This window comes from Leucopleurus acutus (assembly GCF_964270905.1).
Source record: "Leucopleurus acutus genome assembly, chromosome: 13".
NCBI classification, from domain to species: Eukaryota; Metazoa; Chordata; class Mammalia; order Artiodactyla; family Delphinidae; genus Leucopleurus; species Leucopleurus acutus.
In genome coordinates this window covers 66,982,366-67,009,681 of record NC_139155.1, presented here as the reverse complement: position 1 = coordinate 67,009,681, position 27,316 = coordinate 66,982,366, and the positions used below count along the sequence as shown (strand labels likewise).

The 27,316-nt window shown below is 56.3% G+C and overlaps 1 protein-coding gene across 1 annotated transcript in view; it reads left to right on the top strand.

Moving 5' to 3' along the window:
* The window catches only part of OSBP2 (oxysterol binding protein 2), a gene marked incomplete at both ends in the record, with an annotated part of 138,761 nt that overhangs the window by 87,917 nt on the left and 23,528 nt on the right, over positions 1-27,316 (top strand). Inside the window, one exon of the mRNA XM_082853744.1 lies at positions 18,913-19,169. Coding sequence (XP_082709870.1) covers positions 18,913-19,169 — 257 coding nt within the window. The remainder of the gene's footprint in view (positions 1-18,912; positions 19,170-27,316) is intronic.

Below are 27,316 nucleotides of genomic sequence, written 5' to 3'. Positions count from 1 at the left end.
TTGACAAAGTTTGTATAACAATTGTGTTATTTCTTCCCTAAATATTTGGTAGAATTCACCAGTGCAGACATTTTTACCTGACCATCTTCTTTGAGGAAAAGGTCTTTAACTTTAAATTCACTTTCATTATAAAGCACTTTTTTTTTTCTTGTGTAATTTTTGGTAATTTGTTCTTTCAAGGAGTGTTCCAGTTCATCAAAGGTGTCAAACTTATTGGCATAACATTGTACATAATATTTTTTAAATATCCCTTTAATGTCTGGGGCTTCCCTGGTGGCGCAGTGGTTGAGAGTCCTCCTGCCAATGCAGGCGACACGGGTTCGTGCCCCAGTCCTGGAAGATCCCACATGCCACGGAGCGGCTGGGCCTGTGAGCCATGGCCACTGAGCCTGCGCATCCGGAGCCTGTGTTCCGCAACGGGAGAGGCCACGACAGTGAGAGGCCCACGTACCACAAAATAAATAAATAAATAAATAAATAAATAAATAAATATCCCTTTAATGTCGATAGAGCTGTATGATGTTCCTTTCATTCCTATTATTGGTAATTTGTATTTTCTTTATTTCTTGATTATTCTAGCTAGAGGCTTATCAATTTCATTGATCTTTTCAAAGAAAATCTTTTCAAAGCTTTTAGTTTAATTTTCCCATTGTTACTCTTCTCTATTTCATTGGTTTTTGCTCTTTTTTTAAACCATTTTATTCCTTCTACTCACTTTGATTATAATTTGCTCTTCTTTTTCTATTTTCTTAATGTGGAAGCTTAGATCACTCATTTTAAACCTCTCTTCTTTTTCATAATAAGCTTTAAAGCTATGCATTTCCCTCCAAGCACTGCTTTAGCTGCATCATATAAATTTTTGATATGTTGTATCATTCATTTTAAAATATTTTCTAATTTTCCTTGTGATTTTTATTTGACCCATTAGTTATTTTAAAGTGTGTTAAATTTTCATGTATTTGGGTGTTTTCCAGGTACCTTTTTGTTATTGCTTTCTAATTTAATTCTGTAGTAGCCAGAGAACATATGCTTTATCATTTTAAATTTGAGACTTGTTTTATGGCATAGCATTGCTGTGTCTTGGTGAATACTTCATGTACTGTTTTAAAGAATGCGTATTCTACCATTGTAGGATGTGGTGTTCTGTAAATGTCATTTAGGTCAAGTTGATTGATAAAGGGTACTTGAAGATTCACATCTTCTAAATCTTTGTTTTGTCTCTACCTTCTAGCAATTGCTAAGAGAGTAGTATTGAATCTCTAACTATAATTGTAGATTCCATTTCTGGCTTTGCTTCATATACTTTCAAGCTCTCTCATGAGGTACATGCACAATCAGGGTTTGTATCTTCTTAATGAATTGACTTCTTTTGTTGTTATGAAATTTCCCTCTTTATCTCTGTCCTCAAGCCTCTTTTCAGATGTTATTAAGGCCATACAGTTTTCTTGTAATTGCTGTTTGCCTGGTGTTTCTTTTTCTAGTATCTTACTTTTAGCCCATCAATGTCTTTACATTTAAAGTGCGTTTCTTATAGAAAGCATATGGTTGTTTATTTTATCTATGGTTTTATATTGAAAGGGGTTTTATATAGATAGCATATAATGAGCCTTGCTTTTTTATCCAGTCTGATAAAGCCTCTGACTTTTAGAGTGTTAAGACCGTTTTAATTTAATGTAGTTATTGGTATGGTTGGGCTTAAATCTACTATTTTGCTGTTTGTTTGGTCTCATCTATTTTGTTCTTTTTTTCTCTTTCCCTGCCATCTGTGGTATTTTTTTTTTTTTTTTTTTTTTTTGCGGTACATGGGCCTCTCACTGTTGTGGCCTCTCCCGTTGCGGGGCACAGGCTCTGAACGCGCAGGCTCAGCAGCCATGGCTCACGGGCCCAGCCACTCTGCGGCATGTGGGATCTTCCCGGACTGGGGCACGAACCTGCATCCCATGCATCGGCAGGTGGACTCTCAACGACTACGCCACCAGGGAAGCCCCTGTGGTATTATTTTTAGTATTCATTTTTTTCCTTTTATTAGCTCACAACTGTACATCTGTCTTCTCAGTGGCCACTCTAGAGTTTACATTATGCACATTTAACTTATCACAGTCTTCCTTCAAATCATATACCATTTCAGCTATAAGTAAGAACCTTGCAACAATATATTTACTTCTATGGCCCCCACCCTTTCTGCTGTGTCCCATTTTACTTTTGAAGATACACTTTTTTTACTTGCTCTATACAGTTACCTTTAAATGAAATTTAAAAATGAGAAAACCAGCATCTTTTATGTTCACTCACATACTTATTTTTTCTGTTACCAAACCGAACTTGGGTCCACTCACCCACCACACAGCAAAGCCAATCTACTGACACTGGTTTGCGGTAAAGGAAAGTTTGGTGCTTATTTGCAGGGCACCAAGCAAGGAGAACAGTGGCTTATGCTCAAAGACCCAAACAAGAGACAGATGGCTTTCAGGGAATGGTTTTAATTTAAAGGCAACGTTTGGGGTGAGGGCTGCAGGGTGCATGACCTTCTTTGGATTGGTTGGTGGTGAAGTAACAAGGTGATGTTTCCAGAATCTTAATCATCAACCTCCTGGTTCCAACCATTCTGGGGTCTGCATCCTTGTGTTCAGCATATAGCTACCATCCTCCACCTGGGTGAGGGTCACCATCCTGCAGAACTCAAAGATATGTGTCAGATTGTTATGTATATCCCTTGAGGAGGAACTAGGACTCTGTTTTTTTTTTTTCTTTTTCCTTAAATTTATTTATTTATTTATTTTTATATTTGGCTGCATTTGGGTCTTTGTTGCTGCATGCAGGCTTTCTCTAGTTGCAGTGAGTGGGGGCCACTCCTCACTGTGGTGCTCGGGCTTCTCATTGCGGTGGCTTCTCTTATTGCGGAGCATGGGCTCTAGGTGCACAGGCTTCAGTAGTTGTTGCACGTGGGCTCAGTAGTTGTGGCTCACGGGCTCTACAGCGCAGGCTCAGTAGTTGTGGCGCACGGGCTTAGTTGCTCCACGGCGTGTGGGATCTTCCCGGACCAGGGCTCGAACCCATGTCCCCTGCATTGGCAGGCAGATTCTTAACCACTGCACCACCAGGAAAGTCCCAGGGCTCTGTTTATGCTGAATATTGTCATTACTTTTCTTGCTTAACTGCTTTTCCTTTGTTTTTACATTCCCCCACCTCCCTAACTAGTAAGTGCTTGTGCCTGCTCTTTGGAACTTAAGGAAGGTCTGGGGAACTAAAGCCTTTTTCCTACAAACAAGACTCGGAGGGGCTTTTGTACCTGGAAGTCCCCGCAGGGTCCTGCCTGGTGTCATTTCTAGCCCTCTTCACTCCTTTGTCTGGATCTGAGCTTCCATTTCCTCTCAGCTTGAAGAACTTCCTTTAACATTTATTGTAGGTCCGGGAGCCACAAATTCTCTCAGGTTTTATTTGTCTGAACATATCTTTACTTCATCTTTATTTTTGGAGGACATTTTTATGAACTATAAAATTCTAGGTTTTTTTATTTCTCTCTCAGCTCTGTAAGGAAGCTGTTCCTTCTTTGCCTTCTGGCTCATGTGCCCACTGCCCTGGCACATCCCCGTTCATGGCCCCAGCATCCAAATCCCAGAATCAAGCTGCCCATCAGATGACCGGGGGCAGCACCTCGCCTCACAGATCCCCAGCACCCCTGGCACTTAAGGAGGCCAGAAGTGGAGCCCACAGCACAGGGGTGTGGTGACCCGAGTTGGGGCTGCCCGGCAGAGTACTTCGTGAACTGCAGAGTGACTTTGTGTTGCCAGCAAGCAGTGACCCTCTGTTGTTGCCTGGGCCTCTGCCTCAGGCTCACCTGCTCCAGAAAAGGGGTCTTTTGTAGGACACAGCCATTCCATGGCCCCAAGTCCTCCGGCCCTAAACGGCCTGAATATTCCTCAGCTCAGCACAGCCCAAAGGCCTCACGGCCCCCCACTACCTGTTCCATCAGTCCCTCCCCCTTCCAGCCAGGGTGGGCCTAGGACAAGGACACCAGAAAGTTGTCAGCCACAGTGACCTATTTAAGGGGAGCCCCGCCAGGCCAACGTGGAGCCAATCGGAAATGGGTCTCGGGTGGAAACTTGGCCCAAAGATGTTGGATCTCTGCAGACCGTCTGGTTGTAATTCAAGCCCGCCTGGCTGTGGGGTTTCAGACTGTGCAGGACTGTGTTCTGATGCCCTTGCAGACTGCGTGGTACCTTTGGGTGGGTCCAGGTTTCTCCCTCAGCCCCGTGGCCTAAGTGAGAAGCCCCTGGGCTCTGCAGTTGAGGGGAAGGTCTCAGCCAGGCTCTGGGGACCTTGCGTTGCCCGGGCTGTGAGGAGCCTCCCTGCAGGCTCAGGGAGCAGCTGCTGAGCAGGGGTTCCTAGGACTCAGGTAGAGAGCCCGCCGGCACAGCCCCAGGTGGGCAGGTGGCCCTCCTCTAGGGCTTTGCTCTGAGACAAGGTTCTTCCTTCCCCGCTCCCTCACCCTCTTCCCTTGTCTCTGCTGGATTTTCCCTCGCCTGGCCTCACAGTGGCTGTCACTTCCACCATCTCACCCTCCCCACGGTTCCCTGTGGCAGTATTCCCTGCTCCTAGTCACTAAGACTTGGCAGTTGGAAACAGCTCCCTTCTATTTTTAGGGACAATCACTTGCAGTTTCTTTGCAAACACCATCACACGTTGGAATTTCTAATTTCCATTTCTTTTAGAAAACAGAAAACCAATTTCTTGATTTACAGTAAGCAGTGTTATCAGCCAAGAGCCTGAGCATGATGCTTGCTGGCCCCGAAGAAAATAGTTCTCCCCTGACAGAGGCTGGGGAAGCAGATGGTCAGAGCCAGGGGCCGTTGGGGAGGCGGGGGCCATGGCTTCATCCCTGCCCTCGGGAGCAAACGGCCAGCGAAATCCCACCTCGTTTGCCTTTGGCCAAGCTCCTCGCAAGCAGGTTCCTTCCCGAATGTGAATTTTTCTGGGCCTCACTGTTTTCAGATTGATTTTCCTCCTTAGCAATCACTGCTCAAGTAGCTTTTCCCCCTGAGCCAAGCCTTGGAAGCCACCTGCCCACAGTGGTGTCTGCACGGTCCTGCTGGTAGGGCCCCTCGGAGCTGTGAGGGGTGGTTGCCCTCCTTGTCCAGCAGGTGTGGGGACAGGGCTGGGGAGGCAACGGTGGACCTGGGCAGGGGCACAGCTGACTAATGGAGGAAGCAGCTGTGCAGAGGGCAGGGGCACTGGTGACCGACGCTCTCGAACCTTTTCCACTTCAGGCCTTTCCTCAGCCCTGTTTCCTTCCCCCGCCTCTGGGTCTGAGCCCCGCTTCTGACTCCCAGATCTGGGCTCTGCCTGCCTGGCTGGGATGCAGTTACTCTCACAATTAGCATTCTGCTCCATCTCACGGTGGCAGGGCGTCCATGGACCCTGGCCTCTGGCCTGGCTCCCAGGGCTTCTTCATAAATGACCAGTTCTGCTGAATCATCACATCCGGGGTGGGATTGGGGTAGCTTGCTGGGTCACAGGGTTGTTTCTTTCTCCTCCCCATCCCAGAGCACAACTAGCAGAGAAGCCCCCAGGCCCAGAGTCAAATGCACGTACGCATTAAAGTCTGCATTAACCATAGCTGGTGGACCTTCTCCGCAGAGCAGTGTGGGTCTGCCCGGTAGAGGCCCTTCCTTTCAGGAGCAAACACTGGGGCCCAGAGAAGGGAGAGACCTGCTCAAAATCACACAGTCTGTTGGTGGCCGAACCAACACTTAAGCTGAGGACCTGCCCACCCACCAGCCTCCCTAGCGACCTGGGAACATAGGAAACACAAAACAGAAGGCTAGACTGGGAATTGGAAAGTGTTGATGTCTTCCGGGTGCAGGAATGCCTTCTTCGGCCGCACTGACCCTCATCCCCAGCCTTCCCCTGTCAGTTCTGGGTCGGGGCTCCCAAGGATGTGGGTCATGAAGAGGACTGTCCACTGCCCTCCGTGTCCTCCAGGAGGAATGTTCAGATGCCTGCGAACACAGAGCCTGTGCCAGGCTTCTAGCTGCATGGACAGTGACACAGAACGAGGAGAGGAACAAAAGCGCCTTTGGAGGAGCCAGACGGCCTCCAAAAATATCCCTACCTCCTGCCCCTTTCTCTCGGCCTCACTCTGAGCCGGGTCACTTTAAACACATTCTGCCAAGTGTACTCTTCTGGTGTTGCCATCAGAGACTGGCGGCCTTCCCTTCAGGTGACCCTTCAGGTGGCTGCCTCTGCCCACCTGGACCTCAGACTGGCAGGGAGCAGGCAGTCATGGTAACCTGGCTCCAGGTGTGCCTGGATCGCGGGGCACACGCCTTTCAAGTGACGAGAGTTCCCATCCACCCTCCTGGCCCCTGAGAGTTCCCTTGCTTGGGTGTTCTTGGTCGCCGGCAGTCATGGAATTGGAACAAGGGACAGTCCCCATTATGGGTAGCATGTGGGAGCGGGCGGGAAGAGATGCCACTGGCATCAGACAGGTTGATGAGGTTATCTTGAGGAGGATTGCTGGTGATTGTTTCTTTGCTACTTTATGCTTTTCTCTACAGGGCTTTTTGACTTTTCTACCTTCAGCGTGGCTCTTTTTTATAGCCAGGTAATAATGGCTGATGTTCGTGGCCTCACTGTGGCACACTGTGTTAAGCACATTACAGGCATTGACCCATTTTACAGATGAGGAACTGAAGGTAAAGAAGTTAAGTAGCTGCAAGGTCTCAGGGGTGATAAATAGCAAACTGGGACTTGCAGGTCTGCTTGACTCCTAAAGGGGAGAGCGTCTTACGTGGGCATTTAAATGAAAGGGGTGGCTCTGTTCCCTTTCTGTTTAAGACACAGCTTGGCCTGTCCACCCTGCATAGAGCAGACTATGAGATTCCACCACCCAGGCAGGGCCTGTGGGTCTCCTCCTCACCCTCCCCACAGAGCTTGGCCCAGGGCCAGGACCCCACTCACCACCCACAGCAAGAAGAAGCGGGAGGGCACTCTGAGGTCTGCAGGGCGAGAAAGAGGAACTTTGCAGGGACTGGGCAGCCAAAGCGGGTGGGTCATAGGGTGAGTGGGTTGTGATTGCTGCCTTCTCTCAAGAGCCAGGGGAAAACCCTGAACCCATCACCGCTCACCTGCACACTGCCCTGGGGTTCACAGAACGCTTCCCACCATCGTCCCTTGTAGCATCCGTTCATTCAACAGGTTTCTGTTTGGCACCTCCTGCATGCAGGCCCAGGAGGTGGAGATCAGCCAGGCAGATGCAGCCCCTGCCCCTCCAGGGCCCGTCGGGCTCCTAGGTGGAGGGACCCCTCTCCCAGCCCTGCCCCACCCCACCCCGCCTCCTCCCTGACCCAGTCACTCTCTGTCATTGACGCCTAGAGGTGGCCACACATGGAAAGCTTGTTAGCGTGATTACGTGGGCGTCCGATGATTTCCAAGGATAAGCAGCTGTGGCTGTCTTCGGGCCAGGAAAATGTAATCTGGCAGTTTCCAGTGAGTGGCTCAACTATGCTGGCGCCGTTGGGGGTGGATCAGTGGGTTCTCGTGTGGGTCGGCAGACCTCGCTTCAGTTCAGTCCCACTTGCTTTGGCTGTGAGACAGGTGTTTGTGCTGAGCAAGATTAAACACTCCCACAGGTGGGGCTCCTTGTTGTTCATTAAAGGATCCTTCTCATTGGTCAGGGATCTCTGGACCCACAACGGGAAGCGGAGGGGGTGGGACCGTGGGGTGGGCACCTTTCTCTGGTGGGGAGAAGTGTGAGGTGGGCTCAGTGGCCTCTGAGGAGCTGTGCTCACGGTTGGGCCAAGGGCAGTGCTTCCCCCCTGCCTACGAGGGCAGAAAGAAGCCGTTCCATGGTGTTCCCGCCACGGCCCCAGCAGCCGGTGCCATGGGGAGGCCACGGCTCGTAACCTGATGGGATCTGGGGCAGCTGCTAACAAGTAACGCCGTCGTGAAGAAACAGGACCAGAGGTGAGACAGCAACACCCAAACTGAAATTGTGTTCTGTGGACAAAGGCTGGATTTCAACATGGAAACAAGGGCGTTGTTTAATTTCCTAAGCTGGCAAGCAGAGAGAACTTTTTTCTTTTTCTTTGGTTACCCAGAGGGCAGTGTAGGGCCCCGGAGAGAGGGAGCCCCAGGAGCCAGATGCCTGGAGGCCACGTGAGCCCCTCGGCCTTGGTTCCCTAGTCTGCAGAGCTGGGAGGCAGCACCTGGAGGTGGGGTGCAGGGTGTGGGGGACAGATATGGAGCGCTGAGAAAACATGTGGCTGGAGCCTCGGATTATGAGCTGTTAAAGCTGGTGAGGCCTCGCCAGCATCTAACCCAGCAGTTCTCACCCGGCTGCGGTGTGAAATCTCCTGGAGAAACTTAAAAAATACTGATGCCCTTCCCGCCACCAAGGCACCAGGCGGTCCCCCTGACCTGGAGGCCGGGCCTGCAGGGGGCTTTCTGTGAGCCAGGAGTAAGCAGACAGGTGGGATGGAGTTTAGAGGCTTGCAGTGGAGGCTGGGGGAGCATGGCAGCCCCCTGAGGAGGCTCACTGTTGTCTAGGTGAGGCGGGTGCCTCCGGGAGGATCCACCGTGTTGAGACGCAGGTGGGTTCCTGTCTCGACATCAGCAGATCGGAGGAAGAGGAGCGTCCGTGCTCCAGCTGCCTCTCTCGTGCCCCTTAAACAAGGGCTCAGGTGAGAGCAGCGGCGCCTCGCCCCCAGTCAGCTGGTACCGGCAGGGGGTGGGCTGCAGCGTCTCCGCCCAAACCCAGCTGGCGTGGGGTCCAGCCCTCACGCACCTGCCTCAGGTTGGCTGAGGGGCAGCCCACCTCTGCACCTTGGGACCTTGGGGCAAGACTCAAACCAGGACGGGGCAGATGAGTGAGTCTGGAGGGGGGGGGATGCGTAGGATGCCAGCTCCCTGCAGTGCTGGATCTGGGACGGCACCCCATTCCTTTAGGAGACCCCGTGGAAACCCTGGTTAGGGTGGAAGCTCTGGGTGGGCTGGGCGCTCTGCGGGCTGGAGGGGGCTGTGGGTGGCAGGTTGGCTTCAGCATCTCAGAAGATGCCATAATTGGAGCCTGCGCCTCTATTTTTAGGCTCCATCTCTGCACCAGTGTTTATTTCCCTGGAGTTGGGCCCTGCTCCCAGAGCCGTCCATCATCCTGAGGATGCTGTGTGGCCCCAGGTCACAGCCCTCTGCTGAGGAGGAAGGCACCTGGTTCTGCGGGCGTCCTAGCCGTCGTTTGCATACACTTATTTTTCACCCATCATGTGGCTCGTGGCTCTGACCCTGCGCCCTAGCCCCTTCCAGTGAGAGGAAAGGGGGTTTGTTTCTTTGCTCTCTGAGGTTTTCGCCCAGCCTTCCGCTGCTTTCTGGCCTCTACAGCCAGCCCAGGGGTCCCTGGGGGTGTTTTTCCCTGAGAAGATCAGAGATTCAGTCACCACAGATACTGGCCTACAGATTCGTGTTTGTGGGATGAGGTTCCTGCCTCTGCATCCCCTGTGGACTGGAAGCAAAGCCCGACTTTTGTGTCAGCCCAGGGCACCCATCCCTGGGGCCCCACCTCAGCCTTGTTGATAGCTGTCCAGGTTGGGGTGCCACCCCTGCACCCCTCTCCAGTGGAAGCTGCTGGAGAGCCTGAATGTGGTCTCACCCGGTTCCTGGTGCCCTCAACACACCCCATGCTGATCGCCAGAGAGAGAGGAGGGGAGATGGGCCACAGAGGGCCCACAAAGGTCATATGATGCCGGTGCTCTGGCTTGTGTTTTCCATCTGCCTACCAGGGTTTCACGATTTATTATTTATTATTATCTGATTTTTCCATCAGATTAGATTCCTCCATGCCTTCCGGTATCCTCAAGGCCAAGCTTCTCAGAGCTTTCAGTCACCTGCCTCCTTGGCTGGGAAGGACGTCATTCATCCTATTTTTGGAAGTTTTTTTTTTTAAATCACTGGTTTCTTTTTCTGCAGAACCCCCTGCAGGACTAGTGTCCCACAGAATGTACTTTGGGAAAGACAGATCTGCTTTCCTTCTGGATTTCCCAGTCAGGAAGGACTGGCAGTACCTTGTTGGGGGGGCACTCCCGTTCCCAGGGGCCCCCAGTGGCTCCCTGTCTCGTCTGACCTGGTTCCCGTGCTTCACTCTCCAGCGCTGAGGCCTCCGACCTGCCTCAGGGACTGCACTTCAGGGGTGCTCCTCCTCAGGGCTCTGGCCCTGTGCTCCTGGACCTCATCCCCCTGGAGCAGCACCTCCTCCTGTGTCACCCCTTGCAGGGTGTGCCTGTAAGGCAGTCACCTCCTCCCAAGGCCTCTTGGGACCCCACCCCGGGGCTCCTGTCTGAGCCCTTCTCTGTCAAGACTAGGAGACCTCTCAGCCTCCCTCTCCCCATTGCCTGAGTGGGGCCCTCCTCCAGGGCAAAGGACCACAGGAGCAGCGTCACCCCAGGCAGGGCTCACCTCCCCACTCGCCCAGTCCAGGCCAGGTGGTCACTGGCCAGTACAGGCTTCATCTTGGGCTGGGTGGAGTGAGCTGCTGCAGTCTCTCAGCCTCAGGGCCATGGGAGTGGCAGGGGCCATCAGACTCTTTGTAAAGACCACTCTGCCAATCCCAGCTCCACCACTCAGGAGCCTTGGGTCTTGGGCACAGTCCATAACTCTCCACGCCACCCATTCCTCTCCTGGGTGTGGTTCATGCAGCAAACTGTGTCATAACATGGCGAAGTCATGACCCAAGGAAGCACAGGATAGGCTGTCACTGAGCAACAGGGCTGTAGGGTCTCAGAGCCACCAAAGTCACTTGACCTCGTGGACCTGCCTCAAGGCCTGTTTCTGTTGTCAGCATCCAGCTGATTGGATTCTGCAATTGAATTTGGGCAGCTTAACAAACCTCCCGAAATCTAAATAACAGTCAGCAAACCTGCTGTAATTGAATTTTTGAGATGCTAACACTGCAAATTGGAAGTGGCTGTTTTCTGCCGAGAGTGCAGGGCCCCACGGTTCTCACTTGAAACCAGCGCCCGCTGGCTGTGCTTGTCTCCTCAGAGGCCCTGCGGTGGGGGGTCTCTGCACAGCCAGACTGCAGGAAAGCGGGAGGCACTCCCTGCTCAAAGTTCTTAGTGTTCAGGCGAGATGAAAGCCCCCCATGGGGTCCTGGGGGCCCCAGGGAGGTGTGGCCACTCAGGGTCCCAGACCATGGCTGGAAGGCTGCAGGGCTGGAAGGCTGCAGGGCTCGGGGGTTAGGCCTTGTCCCCTCCCTGTCCTGCGGAGAGGGAGGGGAGCAGCACCTGTCCCCATTAATCCATTTACCATGCTGCTGGGTCAGGGAGCACTGCTGGGTCAGGGCATGATGTCAGCATCGTCAGCTGCCGTTCTAAGTTGGGTCTTAGGCTACGGGCACAGCAGGGCCCACGCTGCACTGATGCAGGCTCCCTGCCATGGTGGAGCAGGGAGCAGGGATCCTTCCCCACCCTCCCTGTGCCCTCTCTTCTGTGGAGTGGCAGGGGGCTGGGACGGGGCCAGCCTGGGGTGAGCAGGCACTCAGACAGCATGTGTCCTGTCCCCCCGCCCCTTCCCCACACCAGCTAGTGGCACTCCTTGGCTGTCTGCTGGCCTCCACCTGCCTTGCGCCACCCACCCATGGATGGCTGTGGGTCCCCTTGTGTGGCTGCCTCCTCCCGTGACTCCTGGCCAATGGGACAAGGCTTCTCTCTTATTCCCCTGACCCCCTCTGGGCCCTGCCCGGTCAGTGGCCTAGTGCCTGGCTAGCAAGTTTTGTACCTTGTCATCCAAGAAGCCATCACCTTCTTTTTACATTTTTGAATGTTACTCCCATCAGCCGGAGGCAGGTCCAGGGGCAAGTGCTGGGGAGCCCGAGGGCTCAGGGCAGTGCTCAGGTGAAACGATGGGTACTGGGCCTTGGGGAGCAGCCATCTTTTTTAAAAAAATAAATTTATTTTATTTATTTATTATTTTTGGCGGTGTTGGGTCTTCGTTGCTGCGTGCGAGTGGGGGCTACTACTCATTGCGGTGCGCGGGCTTCTCATTGCAGTGGTTTCTCTTGTTGCGGAGCACAGGCTCTAGGTGCGCGGGCTTCAGTAGTTGTGGCGTGCGGGCTTAGTTGCTCTGCGGCATGTGGGATCTTCCTGGGTCAGGGCTTGAACCCGTGTCCCCTGCATTGGCAGGCGGATTCTTAACCACTGGGCCACCAGGGAAGCCCCGGGAGCAGCCATCTGCAGACGGAGGAGAGGAGGAAAGAAATTTGGAGAGTGGCAAGGAGGTGGGAAAGCCACGGGGTCTCCCTGGCACTAGATGGGCTGAAGAGCCAAGAGGAAGCAAGGGCATGGAGCGCAGGCAGAGCATGGCCTGGCTGGGCGAGGGCGGGGGTCCCTGGCTTGCTGGCACCTAGAGGTGGATGAGCCATCTGAATGTCCCTCCCTGTTCAGAACCCTGCTGGTGTCCCTGAACTTGTCTCCTCACCTCCATAGGCCTGTCCCCTTCCGCTGCAGTCCTGTCCCTCTGCCAGGACCCATCTAAGCACCACCTCCCCCCAAACCTTGTCCTGCCCAGCGCTGGGTGGAGGTGCAGAGGGAGGCGTGAGTGCTGGGCTTCCCCAGCCTTCACCTCACCTGTCCTGAGGCCCCTCCTCAGCCAGTGCTGCTGTCACTCATCTCCAGCCACAGTGTGTGAGGGGAGGGGGGCCCTGGTCATCCTGTGCCTTGACCCCGAGGAGCTTGTGGGCAGTCGAGGGCAAAGCCAGATTCCCCAGAGAAACAAGCAAGAGACAATGCAAAATGGGGCAGCCACAGGGCCCCTGGCTCCCATGTCCCCACCATGTCGCCTCCCCCACCTTCCAGACCAATCTGTGCAGCCTTTTGGTTTCTTGGTTTCAAAAAGCTGCCTCCCCACCCAGAAACTTGATCCATTTTCCTCAAAGATGGGGGTAAAAAAGCTCCACTTCTAAAAATAGCCCACCTGGCTCTGCTCTGCTGGCTGTTTCCATGGCAACCCACTCCTTCCCAGGAGTTCCAGGTGAAAGAGGGTCCCGGCCCTGGTGCGGGTGCCCAGTGGCTCCTCAGCTGCAGCCGGCTACTGAAGGGTTCAAGGAGACCCCCAAGCGGGGGTGGGGGCACAGCAGACACACCGGGGCTCCCTCTGGCTCCAAGCCTCTATGATTTGAAGTAAACTCAAGACTGGTTATGTGCAAAAAGTGAGCTGTGCTGATGAGGGTGACAGGGATATTGGTGGGTGGGGGGCCAGGAAGTCCCAGCTCTGCCCTGGCTGCACGCTGGGGACTTAAATCCTTTTCCAGAGGAGGTATGAATATCCCCAGAGTATGGACAAGCACCCTTAGCCAAGGCCACGTGGGGTTGAAGCAGGACTGCCTGGCCCAGAACCGGGCTCCTCCGCTGTCCCAGGCCACCTCCCTGAGCAGTCAGGGAGGCATGTGTGCCAGGCTTGAGGGGAGAACAGAGAGACCTGTGAGGTCTCTGTGCCCAGGTGGGAGTCTCAGTGCTTATCTAGGGAGCATCCAGGGACCACCCCTCAGGGCAGTAAGTCAGAGTACTGATCAGCTTCTGGTGTTGCTGGCAGTCCTTGGCTTGCAGATGCTTCACTCCAGTCTCTGTGTCATCACGAGTGTTTCTGTGTCTTTGCTTCTCTTCCTGTAAGGAGGTCAGTCATATTAGATTAAGGACCCGCCCTATTCCAATATGACTCATCTTAACTAATTATACCTGCATCAGCCCAAATAAGGTCACATTCTGAAGTTCCAGGAAGGGCATGATTTTGGGGGGACACTAGCCAACCCAGGATAAGGGTTGGAAACTCATGCACTTGGGAAGCTTGCCATGGATGGGAGGCCACTGCCGTACTCTGCTGGCCTGGCCGGGATGGACAGAGAAGTTGTGACTGCTGCCTTGTAAACACGTTGGTAACCCGAGTTTTATGGATTTATTCTCATCTAACAAAAAGGAGAATTCATTCTTGCATTTAGCTGGTGAAAATCAGTGGGTATTTCAGGAGTCGGTGCTTTTCTAGAAATGGTCGTGTCTGAGAACAGGCTTGAGCCCTTTATTCCACGGTCATTTGCTGCATGTGATCCCGCCATCCCCAGAGCTGCCTGCACCTTACCTTGAACCCCGCCCCTGGCTTGGAGACTGGGTTGATTGTTCTTTACATGTTCCACAGTCTGGAGCTGCTGTTTGCTTTTGTCACTTTAGCCAGGGAGGCTCGGGGTGCCACTGGCTGAGGAATGTCAGGCCTGAGTTCCCCAGGAAGTCTTTCTCATCAGAAGGTGCAGGCTCGTTGGTGCAGAGTTGCCTGGGGAAGAAGAGCAGAGTCACCTTCCCCATCTGCCAGGCCCGCTTCCTGGTCTCAGAAGCCACAGTCTTTGCAGCTGGTGGAGCAACTCACTGGGCTCCTGCTGAGTCGCTTTTCTGTGAAGGTTTGATCTGAACGTTAGAAGCAGACCCAGAGCAGCAGCGCAAGACAGGCAGGCAGAGCAAGGCCTGGGGAAGCAGGGGTTCAGCACGATGGCCCTGGCAGCTGGGGCCGGGAGGATGGGAGGGCAGAAGCCCCTGCCGCCTGCCCCCTGCCTGGGCCTCCCCTTTGCCCCCTCCAGCTCTCCAGTCCTTCTTCCAGTTTGGCTCCCTGGGGTCACTGTCCTTGGAGGCTGGCCATGCAGGGATGTGGGCTTCTGTTCTCTGGCTGCTGGTGGTCTTGGCCAGATGCTTCCTGCCCTGAACCTCAGCCCTCCCGCTGAGATGAGGGTGTGGGTGGCAGGGTCTGCAGTCCCGCCGCCACCCCCAGTACAGACATTCTGGCTCTGTCCTCTTCCTGGTGAGGCTAACAGTCTCGGGAGGGGTGGGGGAGGAGGGTGAGATGATGTAGGCTAGCAGGGAGAGGGCAGGGTGAGATGCCCCTGTTAGTGACCCCCTCAGTGTGGCCTGTGCTGAGAGACCAGGGGAGGGACCCCAGCCCCACCACTTACTCTCTGTAGGACCCGTCCTGCTCTGATCCTCTGCTTTCTCACCTGTAAAATGAGGGTGCTAAGGGTGCAAAGATTAAGTGAGTTATTTGTCCAGTGCTTTAAGAAGTGCCGGCACCTTGTGTATGCCCTGGCCACTACTGCCACTGTCCATTGCTGCCACCGTCCATTGCTGTGGCTGTTTGCTGCCGGACGCCGCCTTCCCACCCAGCCCTTCACGGCTGAGCAGTAGGAAGCTGCCTCTTCCAGAACTTGCTTCCCGAGCTGCTGAGACTGGGCTGGGTCTGAGTGCAACTCACGCAGCATTTCCCGGGGCTCACCAGCTGGTGCAGAGCCAGCCAGAGGCCAGCATGAGTGGAGCAAGGCAACTGACCGCAGGGAGCTCGGTGGGAGTGGGTGAGGGGCCCTGCAGGCCAGCGTGTCCCGGGGAGAGCGGGAGAGACGGGCCTTGTGCTCAGGGGTTGAGATTCGGCGTGGAGGATGGCAAACGATCTTCACCAGGCAGAGGGCAGGTGCCATGTGCACTTTGGGCTCCCCTAACCGGCCCCTTGCTCACACCTACTGCCCGGTGAAGGGGATCTCCTGTCCAGTCCTGCCTCCTCCACCCTCGGCCCTGTGCTGGCACCTCCCCACTGCGCAGGGACCGCAGGCTCCTCATGTCAGCGGCTGGGGCAGACGTGTGAGCGCCCCCGCCTGGGGAGGTGCCCCGGAGCTCAAGCCTCTGCTCTCCGACCACCTGATTTTTCCTACACCAGGGGCAGCCTGGAAGCTCCTCCGCATAGCTGCTCTGTGCTGAGTTCTGGCCTTCACATGAGCTTTGAGGCAGGCCAGGGCTCCACCGTGGGTGGATGTGTGGCTTCGATGTGGTCCTAGATTCCAGTTGCTGCTATTCTTGTATTTATATAGTTGCAGAATTCCTGTAGGATTTTTAAGTCCATGGATAGTTCAGTGTCTGCTGTGTTATTGAGATGTGGATTGTTACTTTGTTCCTCTCAGATGCTCACCGTGCCTGAGTTTTATTCCCAGTGGGAGTGGGGACAGTGAAGATGTGTGGGGTCAGAAAAGCCTGAGAACCCCCAAGGCCACAAGCTTGAGAACCACAGCCTAAGCGACTTTGCACGTATGAGTGTTTTCCTTCCTTGGACGACATGCACCACCAGCAGAGCTCCCGTCCGGGGGGCAGGTGGGGGTGTGTGGGGGGGCAGTGGAAGCCGAGGAGCCCTTTTCATGGCTCTAGATGGGTAACTGCCAGTTCATCCTTCAGAAAGCACAAGATGAGTTAATGCCATCTATTCTTTTTGCTACTTTGAGGAACGTCACATTGAGTGGTTTCATATGCATCTCTGATGTTGAGCTTCATCTGTGTGTCCCACATGGATTTACTCCTTGCAAAGACCCCTGACCCTGAACTGAGACCTGGGACTCAGCCTGGCCACAGTTCACCATTTGGGGGCCAGGGTCCCCTTCATTGTTCAGCTCTGCCCTTCAGTCTGTCACCAGCCTCCTCTCATCCATGGACCTCTGCTCAAATGCCCACATACTCCGTTTTGCCAAGGGATGAAGGCCCAGGCTCCTTAGCTGTGCCCTCTCCAGCTAGCTCCTCTGTGCTACTACTCACATCCTTCTCCAGACCCTGCCCTTCTGTGTGTGACCTGCCGCTTCCATGCAGGCCTCCTGGGATGCACCCAAGATCATTCATCCAGTCACTCCTCCTCTCGCCCCTCCCCCCCCCCATTCTGATCTCACTGCCCCTCTGAGAGGTACTTTGCCTGCGCATCCCCATAGAACAGACTTTGCTGGTCAGGTGTCTTCCCATCCCTCCCCTAGCAACACAGCCAGCAACTTGGGAGCAGAACAAGCACTTTCCTGTGTCCCTGGCAGCTGGACCTGAACTTGGACCCTAAGAGCTGCTTGCTAAGGTGCGATTACCCACCCTCTGCCCGTCCCGCAGGAAGATGCTCCGAGTTAGGTTGGTCAGTTCTTTCTCAGAGCACAGGGGGTCACTTTCAGGCTGACCCACAGTCAGCATGCCCCCGTGTGCCCCTCCCAGTGCCCAGCAGCAGCTGTGCTGACTGGTTGGTGGCCATTCTGGTTGTTTGACACGTTGAACCTGGAAAGTGAGAGGAGGTTGCGTTGTAACTAAGAGCCTAGGCTCTGAAGCCGGACAGGCCTGGAGGCTCCAGAATTTCCCCGCCTGTGGCCCTGGGCAATTTCAAAGCACCTGTCTGCCCCTCAAACCTACCTCACTGGGTCATCAACGTGCATAACCAAGGCAGCGCCCTGCCCAGTGCCTGGCACCCAGGAAGGCAAGATACGCGTCAGCCATTGGAGCCTTTCTAAGGTGATCCAGAGAGAGGAAACAATTCCGTGCAGATCCCCCTGGGTTCAGATCCAGCACTGCCCCCCTTGATAACAGGGCCCTAAACCGGTGGCTTGGTGTCTCAGAAGCTGCGTTTTCACGCCTGCACTGCTGGCCACTGAGGTTCAGCGTTCACACTGGTCAAGCGAGTGGCCCAGGGCCTGGCCCGGCACGTGTGGTCTCCAGACACTGGGTCATTTCGGGGCTGCAGTTGGGCTGGATGGGGTGGGCGAGCCCTGCCCCCAGCCTGGATGCTGCCCCCTGCCACCTCCTCGCTCCAGGCACCCCTCCGAGGCTGGCCAGGCCCTGCCTCCAGCTCAGGGCGTGTGCGGAGCAGTGTTTCAGCTGTGGCCACCCCCATGCACCCTGTCTGCCATGGGAGGAAATCTGTTCTCTCACAATGCATCCTTTTTTCAAAAATTTCTATCTTGGGTTACAGATTTCCTTCACCAAAAAAAAAGGTTTCTTGTTAATTATTTCTAAATCAAGGCATCTCAGACACCGCTCAGCAATTACAGCCTCTGGTACTCACAGGCCAGTGTCGAAGTAGCAGCAGGGCCCAGGCCAGCTCCCCACCCCACCCCACTTGCCGCAGAGCACCCCGGAGGCTCCCATAGCCCCGCGCCCCTTTGGACACAAGCTGGGCTGGCAGCGGGCCAGGCTCCAAGGTACCTCAGACTCCCAGGAAGGGGTGCCGAGGGCACCTGGAGTCGAGTAAGCAGGGAGGGGGTGGGGCGTGAGCACCTGCCTGGCTCCTCATGGAGGCCCCCAGGCGTGAAGAGGGTGGCTCTGGAGGCAGACAGACTAGCCAGGGGGCCTGGGCCAGGACTTCACCTACCTGAGCTTCATCACCTGTCTGTCCCCTGGGAGTGGTACAGTCCCTACCCTGACAAGGCCATTGAGAGGCCACAGCCAGTGTCTCCACACAGGAGACGCCCATAGGTGAGCATGGCCTTGCTCCTCAGGGGAGACCTGCAGGAGGGGGTCACCGGTCGCAGCGGGGAGGGAGCTGTGACTGTGGCCTGGGGGGTCTTCAGGCCGGCTCTGAAGATGGGGCGGCATTGGGCTGGGCAGGGGTGAGACCTCTGAGGAGCTGGGGGTGGTGAGGAGGTTCCAGGCAGTGGGAACACAGTGGGGATACAGTGGGGACACAGAGGGAAAGGCCCGAAGCACGAGCACTCATTGTTTGCAGGGACCGGGGGTGGGCGGACAGCGGAGAGCAAGGTCAGGTTGGCGGGGGAGGCATGGGTCAGCCCGGGCTGGGCCTGTGACGTGGCGACAGTGCCCGGGCTTCATTCAGGGTCTGCGGGGTCTGGGATGGGAGTGCTCCCACACAGCCATCTCCACCTCTTCACCTGGACAGCCCACCCCTGCCTGCACATCAGCTTGGGGGGTGCTGGTGCCCCCTGAAAAGCACAGCCCAGGCCCTGTCATTCAAGCTGGTCCCCTCTTCCATCCCCCGCACTGACTCCAGAGGGGCTGTGCAGACACCTCGCCCTGGCCAGGAGCCGGCAACCTCCCGGGCCTCTGGGTGTGTGTTGCTCCGTAAGAACCATGGCGACCCCGCGTGTCTCCACAGATGACTCTGGGGACGACGAGGACGAGACTGCCTCCCCAGCTGACAAGAGCGAGCTACACGACACCATCAAGAAGCTCTCCCTGAAGCTGGACGACCTCAGCACGTGCAATGAGCTCGTGGCCAAGCACGGCGTGGCACTGCAGCGCTCCCTGAGCGAGCTGGACGGCCTCAGGATCCCCTGTGAGAGTGGCGAGAAGCTGAAGGCGGTCAGCGAGCGGGCCACCCTTTTCCGCATCACTTCAAATGCTATGATCAATGTGAGTGCCGCCGGCCCGGCCCAGGGCCCCAAGAGGGAGGTGGCTCCCCAGTCCCCCAGTGGGTGGCCAGGGTGAGGGACAGGCCAGGGCTCCCTCTTGCTCTCGTCATCCTCCGTGTCATCTCATCCACGCGTCGTCACGGGGTGAGGACACTGCTTTTCATTGTTGGGTGGAGCTTGGAGTTGGGTGTGAGATCCGGCTGAGCCCGCAGGTGCTTCAGGCCTGGGCGAGGAAGGGAGCGCCCAACCTAAGCAGCCGGCTCAGCACACACAGTAGGGACGCGGCTGCCGCATTTTTCAGCAACAGCTGCTGCTGCTCTTTCCCCCAGTACGTGGCCCAAATGCAGCAGGATTGGGACCTGTAACCATGGGGGGCTTGCATGTGTGGTGGGGGTCCCTCAGTCAGAAGAGCTTTCGAGTTGAGGCCACCACAGCCGTGCCAACCTGAGAGTAAGTAGCTGAACGAGGACCCACGTCTGTGGACTGAGGGGTTCAGCCCCAGGAGTTCCCCCTTTCCACGGGTTCTGGGAGCCACACAGCTGTGACCGCGAACCGGGAGGGTCTCTCCGCAGTGGCAGAGAGTTCAAGGCTGAACCGAGCTTCTGGGTCCTTCCTCTTTCTGCCTGATGAGTGTTCCCCAGAGGTGCATGTGCTCCCTCTGGACACAGGTCTGATGTGTCAGAGGAGGCCACAGCCTCCTCCCAAGGACAGCCCCCAGGATGAGCACATCCCAGCTAGGATGGCACCGTGGGAGCTGGGGGCCAGAGCACAGAGGTGTGGGGAGATGGAGGCCGCCTCAGAGGAGGTGGGTCCAGAGAACGCGGTTCAGGCAGGCTAGCCGCAGAGACAGTGGGCAGTACCAGTGCCCAGGTGAGCCCCAGCTGGGGGATTCAGCCTCCAAAGCAGGGGGGTCAGAGCAGAGACTAGGCTCTCCGTCCAACACCAGGAAACCTGAGGGCAGGGTGGGAAGGTGGAGGCTGGAGCCCACTGCAGGCCAAGACCCTGTACCCTCTTCCCAGACTCCAGGGAAACACGCACAGGTGCCCGCAGGTGTGGACTTTGTCCATGGCATTCAGTGTGCCATGTGCAGTGGCGCCCACGTGCAGAGAGGCTGCTGGACTGCAGCTCTGTGGCCGCCCTGCTGTTTGGCCCTGTCACTGGTCTTCTCTCTCCTTTTCCCGTGTCCACTCTCTCGGCCCTCTGGCCTCCTTACAGCCCCCAGACTCTAGGGGCCTCTGTCCCTGTCCTTCTTCCGGTGACAGGCACCGATATCGAGCATTTAAGGCATAATGATGCATTTGTGCTTCCCCGCAGTTTCCCTGGCATGGCCTCCCCACATGCGGAGACTGAGCCGCATCGTCTTGAGTAAGCGGTTTTGGTTTTTCCCAGATAATGCGCTGCTCAGCTGGCGTCTCTAGCGAAAGTATTTTATCAGGCATCAGAGGCTCATCTGTGTTTATGAAGCCATAAAAACAGCTCGCTACCTAAGTGCATAATGAATTGTTTGATGGGAAGCTCAGGCCCCTGAGGATGATTAGCAAGCCTGTTAGCAGTTCTGGCACCTGGAGTGCTGGACCCAAGTGACGAGCCTGCACCCTGGGCTGGGATCTGCGCCCCCTGCAAACATGAACCTGACGTGAGGGCCTCTCCCATCCACCTCCACTGTGGGGGCACAGAAGTGAGGTGCTGGGAGCCCAGCCTAGTGCAGAGTCCTGCATTTATTCCAGGGACCCTTCCTGACAGCTGCTTCTCACCTGGCAAGAGCCGGCTCAGTTCTGGGAGGCTGTCAGACCCTGAACGCCCAAACCCCCGCTGTGTGCAGAGGGGCCACCTAGGCAAAGCGTCCCCACTCCTGGCCAGGCTTTGGCCTCCACCCCTGTTACTAGGAGGGGTTTGGACCAGGGAGCTGTAACTAAGGCATCCATGTGGCTCCCACCCCCGAGCCCCGAGGGGAGCCCACTCCCATCCAGGACCCCTTACCCCTCCCCACAGCTTCGTTAGTACCGCTAATATCCACGTGGAGACAGAGGCACAGAGAACTCCCTGAGCTGCCCAGGGTCACCAGCTGCTAAGTGGCCAAACTGGACGCAAACCCAAGTCTGTGTAGCGTGCTGCGGGAGTCATGGCCCTCATGATGGTGAGGGTGAGACCCTCAAGGGCTGCAGAGGCCCCCTTCCACTCTGAGGTCAGCACATGGAGGGTGGCCTCGCATCCACCTGGGGCAAACCCCCATTCTCAGGGACCTGAGTCCCTGGTGTGCCTTTTACCTTTAGGCTGCAGCCCTACCAGGGTCTTTCCTGGGAAGGTGGGGACCCAGGATGGGTGGAAGCCACCCCCAGCTGTCCCCAGAAGGCACAAATCCTCATCCCTCAGATCCGCCCAGATCTCAGTGTAAGAAGAGGAAGCTGCTTCCCCCACACTGGCTTCCTACTGCCTCTCCACCATCCCCTCCCTGCCCCCTGCCCTGACTGACGGGAGCCCCTACTGGGGAACTCAGGGAATCTCTCCTCCCACCAGCCGCACAGCCAGGGCAGCCCCCTCCTGTGGATGGTGAATGGCTCTGGGTTTTCCACCTCGTGGGCTCCGATTAAGCCTGGGTCATGGAAATGGAGCAGAAAATGGGGGACGGCAGGCCACACAAAGCCCGCAGGCAAACACATCCTGTGGAGGGCCCTGGGCAGGCTGCACTTTCCCCACACAGGGAGATGGACTGCTGCTTCTTCACCTTCCCCCAAGACGGCCAAGAGTCTGGGGTTGTTCAGCCTTCAGGAGAGAAGTAGAGGGAGATTTCTAAACCTTCAGATTCAGGAGAAGGCATCACTATCATTAGCCTTTAGATCCTGAGCTCCCAGCAGGGCAGGGAGGGAGGCTCTCTGGACAGTTTCCAAGATCCCAGGAACCGTGGCTACTGAGGCAGGCCTGTCCCTGTGGCCCTGCTCCCCAAGGGGGCATCTGGCCCTCACCTTGAGGCTGGCCCCTTTTGTACGTGTTTCAGGGAACAGGATGTCTGGGGGAGGTTCTGGATCAGGAATACTGAACTGTATTGCCGTTGCCTGCACTGTACCCTCTAGAATACCCCTTCCCCACCCTTCAGATGCCTGGCAGATCCCTTTTTATCCTTCAGAACCCCACATGGACGTCACCACAGCCGGGAGGCTCTCCGAGTTCCCCATCAGGAAGCCGTTCCTCCTGGTTAGATCCCCCAGTGGTCCCAGCCCACTGAGCAGTGTTTAGCCCATTATTTCAACGTCTGATCCCCCACCAGGCTTTGTGCCCCTTGAGGTCAAGCTCAGGTCTTACTCACCTGTGGCCCCAATAGTAGCCCAGTGGGAGTGCCCGATACACTCTGTCTCAATCAAAGTGGGTCTTGTATCTCAGGGGTAAAAGTTCTAAGTGGCCCACATCTCACTTACCTGCTAAGTGACCATTTACAAAGCCATTCTAGCCCCGTTTCCTCACCTGGACGAGGTCAGTGAGAAAGTGCAGGCTCTGAGCAGGGTGCAGAGCTGCTGGTCACTACCCCTCGCCACCCTGGTCACCTGGCCTTGCAGAGAAATGACCTAGCTTGGTTGCTAAGACACAGGAACAGAGCTTTATGAAATCAAGTCATAAACGTGTTTTTTTTTTTTTCCACGGGAACGTGGTACTGAGCCCCGGCCTCCTTCCCTCCTATTGTGGTTTCGGTTGGCAGGGTTCTTTCTAGCAGGCCTGCGAGGGTGGTGCCTGGTGGGCCTTCAGGAGGCCTCGGGGGGCAGCAGCTGAGCAGGTCAGCGGCCCCATAGTGAACTTGGGGCTCAAGCAGTTAGGAAAGTCCTGCCTGATGGGATTTGAACCCAGACCTGAGTGGCTTCCCACTGATCCTGCCCTGGGCCTTTGCCAGGTAGGGACTCAGCGAGGACCAGGCAGACCCGTCCGGCCCCTGAGGATCCAGGGGTCCCAGGGATGGTCCAGGGATCTTCCTTGTGATGCTGAGTCTCACGTGGGCTCAGCAGTACAGCCTTTGGGAGGAGTAGCTAAGCAGGGCAGCAGCTCACACACCCACTGGTGAAGGCCAAGTGTGTAGAGGGCCATGGAAGGGCTGGGGAGTGACCCTCAGTGGCAGGGCGGGGCCTGCAGAGGGAGAGGTAGTGGCCACAGAGTGGGGCCGGAAAGGGTTAGGAGGATTTCTCCCAGGCAGGGAAGGAAAACACTAGCTGTGGACACTTGCTGTGCGCAGGGGGTGCCGAGCTTTTTACACATGGTTCCCTGTAAGCGTTGTGCTGGGACGGCACCCACGCCATCAGGCTCTAAAGCTCCCCCACCCTTTTATCCTTCCTGGGCCTCTGCGGACAGTTCCCCAGTTGTGGTGGCCCCTTGGGCAGGACCTGGTCTTTGGGCGAAGCTCGCTGGCTGTGTGGATGACGGCCTTACCACCCGCTGCCCTGGAAATGAGAGCAGACACATCTCCTTCCCACCTGGGAGGAACAGGTGTGGGGTTCACGTGACCCCTGACTGTCCCCGGGGGCCCAGCAGCCCCTCCCAGCCTCCTCTCCCACCTGTTCCCCGTCTGCCTCCCGTCCCCTGCCAGAGTTGGCCACTCACCTAACCTGAGGAGGCCACAGCCTCTCAGACCCTCCCCACCTATCGCCCCTCAGATGTACATTACCTCTCCTGGGAAGCCCACCCGCAAGCCCACGGCTACTCCCAGGGCCCATCTCACAGTCCACCTGGCTGGGTCGGCCCTGGGTGCCAGGGGCTGGTGGGGCCCTGGCCAGCAGGGAGCCAGGACAGGAGAGAGAATCAACTGCCCATGGCCACGTCGCCTGCAAGGCGTTCTGCATGCACCATCTCCCCCTGACCCACTCAGCCGCTTATAGTGGGGAAACTGAGGCAGCTGCTAAGGATAAGAGCCCAGGTCTTCAGGCTCCAGAGCCTTGCGCCTCATAGGAGGGAAATAAACCCATCCCTCCCTTGAGCGGGGGAAGGAGGGTCAGGAACCCCTCCTCTGCCCACCTTTACCCCACTCCCAGCTCCGCATCCCCGCCCCACTCTGCTGACTGTTGCCCTGTCTGCAGGTCCACGAGTCTCGTGGGCTTTTCTTTCTTTCTTTCTTTTTTAAATAACTTATTTAATTGAAGTATAGTTGACTTACAACGTGGTGTTAATTTCTGCTGTACAGCAGAGTGACTCAGTTATACACATGTATACATTCCTTTTTATATTCTTTTCCATTATGGTTTATCCCAGGATGTTGAGTATAGTTCCCTGTGCTATACAGTGGGACCTTGTTGTTTCATGGGCTTTTCTACCGCAGCAGTGTGCAGACAGGACACGGTCTCCCTGGTGATGCTGGGAGCCCTGGAGCTTCCATGCCTGGCACAGTGTCCAGCATATGGGAGCCTCAGTGAATAAGAGAGAGGAGTTGGTTGTGAAAGAACGTGGGAGCGACTGAGTGAATTGCTTAGTGTCTGGCAAAATTCCCTAGTGGGTGATTTTGTGAGTCTGATCAAAGGCAGTGCAGCGGGTCCATGCTTGGATCACCGTCTGGGTAACTGCGTTTGACGCCATTTAGAAGGAACTTCACAGCGCAGTGATCAGCCGTGGTTCAGAGCCTCGAAGCACTGCACCTGTGCAGGGCTCCCCTGGCCCTGGTGTGGGGACCGCAAGCGGCACCTCCCTCCCCAAGAACCAGGATGCATATGGTGTTACAGCATTGGCTCCATCACGAGGTTTGAGGTAGAGAATGGCAGAATTAATACATGTTACCAGCTCAGGCTTTGGGTATTTGTTTCCATAAAGTGAAAAGAACAAACTCCCATTTTCTTCTTTTTTCCCGCAAGTTTGTCTTTGTGGGAAAGCAGAGCGCCCTGGTTTGGAGGCAGGCCTCTGGGATGGTGGCAGTGTGATAGCAGGCGCCCGCCCCAGTTTCCTCCCGTTACTTTGCTTCTCACAACGGCCACGTGAGGTTGGTGTCATTACAGCTTCCTTGTCATCGCTGTCGTTTGTATTATTCACGTGCCACCCCCGAGGCCCAGAGCGGTCATTTTGCCCAAGGGTGGCAGGCCCGGCGGCTACATGAGCACAGAGGGTCACAGCCGTTGGTCCTGGGCCATCCCCATTGCTGGCTGCGGGGCTCTGTGCAGAGGGCCAGGGCTGTGTTACCTGTCACTAGGCGCAGCACACCTGGGCTCCTCTGTGGGTTGGCCTTGGGCCCCTGCCCTGGGCAGAAGAGCCCCACAGTGGTGCCACGGTCATTCTGGGGCGAGCCTGCCCTGGGCTGGTAGGGTGCACGCTCCCCTCCCTGTGGGGGAAACAGGGTCTGTCCACCTGCCAGGCAGTGGAGGCTGGCAGGGAGAGAGCCGCTTCTGTGACTCTCAGGCAGGCCCGGAGGCAGCCACAGTACCAGCGAGAAGGCGCTGAGCCCCTCCGTCGGCTGGCAGCCTCGGGGCTTGCTCCCCGCTTCGGCTTCTGCAGGCCCCCTCCTGACATGGCCCCTACACCTGAGTTGTGAGAGGCCCCTCAGAGTTGGGGGGCCCTTGGCCTCAGGAACAGGTTTTGGGCAGCCAGTGGGCAAGCAGAGCTGGATGGTAGGCGAGCCCCACAAAAGACCAAAGACAGTCGAGGTGCAGAAAGCCAGGGGGTGTGTGCTGGCCAACAGAGGGTGGTGCCCACCAGGCCCCCCTCCAAGGGCCCAGTGGGACGGACCTGGCATGCTTTTACCAAGGAAGGTAGTGGCCCACGAGGGACACACCCTGGTGCCCGCAGTAGAGCTGGCCGGGTGGGATGGGGCACAGATCCTGACGGCAGGGGCATGGGGAAGTGGCGGAGGACGCATGCCCAGGACAGCTGGGCCTGGAGGGAGGGGGCTTCAGCTCCAGTTGGAGGAGCTGTGAGAGCATGATGAGGGGGGAGCAGAGGCACTGGGGGCTGGGGGAGGCGGCCGGCGGGAGTGGGAACAGGGACGCAGATGAGGATATGTGGGGGAGGCGGGGGGTACATAGACGCAGAGGCAGCAACTCAGGGCACTTGGCCAGGACCTTGGATTTGTGGCATCATAGAAACGGACCAGATCAGAAGGGGCTGTTTACCGCTGGAAATGCTCTGAGGCTTCACTGAGCCCTGTTTGGAGATCATGAGGGGCTCCTCGCACCCACCCAAGCAGAGTGGTGGTGAGAGGCCCCAGAGCCGCCCTCCTCGTCCTTCCGGGGCCCGTGGGCAGGTTCCTGTCCAGCTGACCTCTGTTCTGCCCCTGACAGCTTGCTCACTTCAGGCTTGGGGAGATGAGTAAAAATAGATTCCAGGACAGTCTAAAATCGGTTGGCAAACTGGCAGCCAGATGGTGCTGGTTCCTGTGCACGAGGGGTAAACTATTTTGAATGTGGAAAGGGCTATTTTAAAGTTTGAACTGAAGTGAGAAGCTGACTCCCCAGTGCTGTGAGTGAGTCACATGAAGAAGAAGCCGTGACCATCCCCTCCGTGTCCGAGAGGGGCCGGCCCCTGTATGCGGGGCAACCGGAGCCGAGGGCCACGTGAGAAGGGGGCCCGGCCCTGGGAGCTGCCCAGCCTCCAGGGGCCGGGAGGGTGGTGGATGCGGAGCATGGCGGCGTGGCTGAGACTGAGCCAGATGGACCCCCGGGAGAGCCTGGCACCCCCATCGCAGCTCCTGGGGACCCGCTCTTGGTCTTGGAGCATGAGATGGCTGTGTTTCATGCAGCATGGCTGCCTCCAAGCCAGACAGTCCCAGCCTGAATCTCAGCCCTTTCCCACCGTCGGGAGGTAATGTGCTGAGGCCAGCCTGTTGCTCCTCAGTGGGAGGGGAAGGAGAGACTGTGTTGACCCTGATGTGTCCCTAGTGTGAGCTGCTGGCCATGCAGAGGGGCTCAGGGAACCCGTGATTCTGCACGTTTTTCTCCTGTTCGCCACCTTTATTATTACTACAGACCATTGAGAGGTGGGTCCTAGTGACCTGGCCATGTGAGGATCGATGTGGTGGGGTAGATGGTGGGGCAGCCTCGGCCCTGGCCAACCACTGACCTGGCAGCCCTGCGCCTGAGAGCCACGGCAGGCCAGTCACGTGGCTGTCAGCCCCAGGGCAGGCCCTGGCTGGCTGCAGGTGGAAACGTGGCCCTTTCTCTCTTCCTCCCTGCAAGCAGGGTTATCAGAACCTGC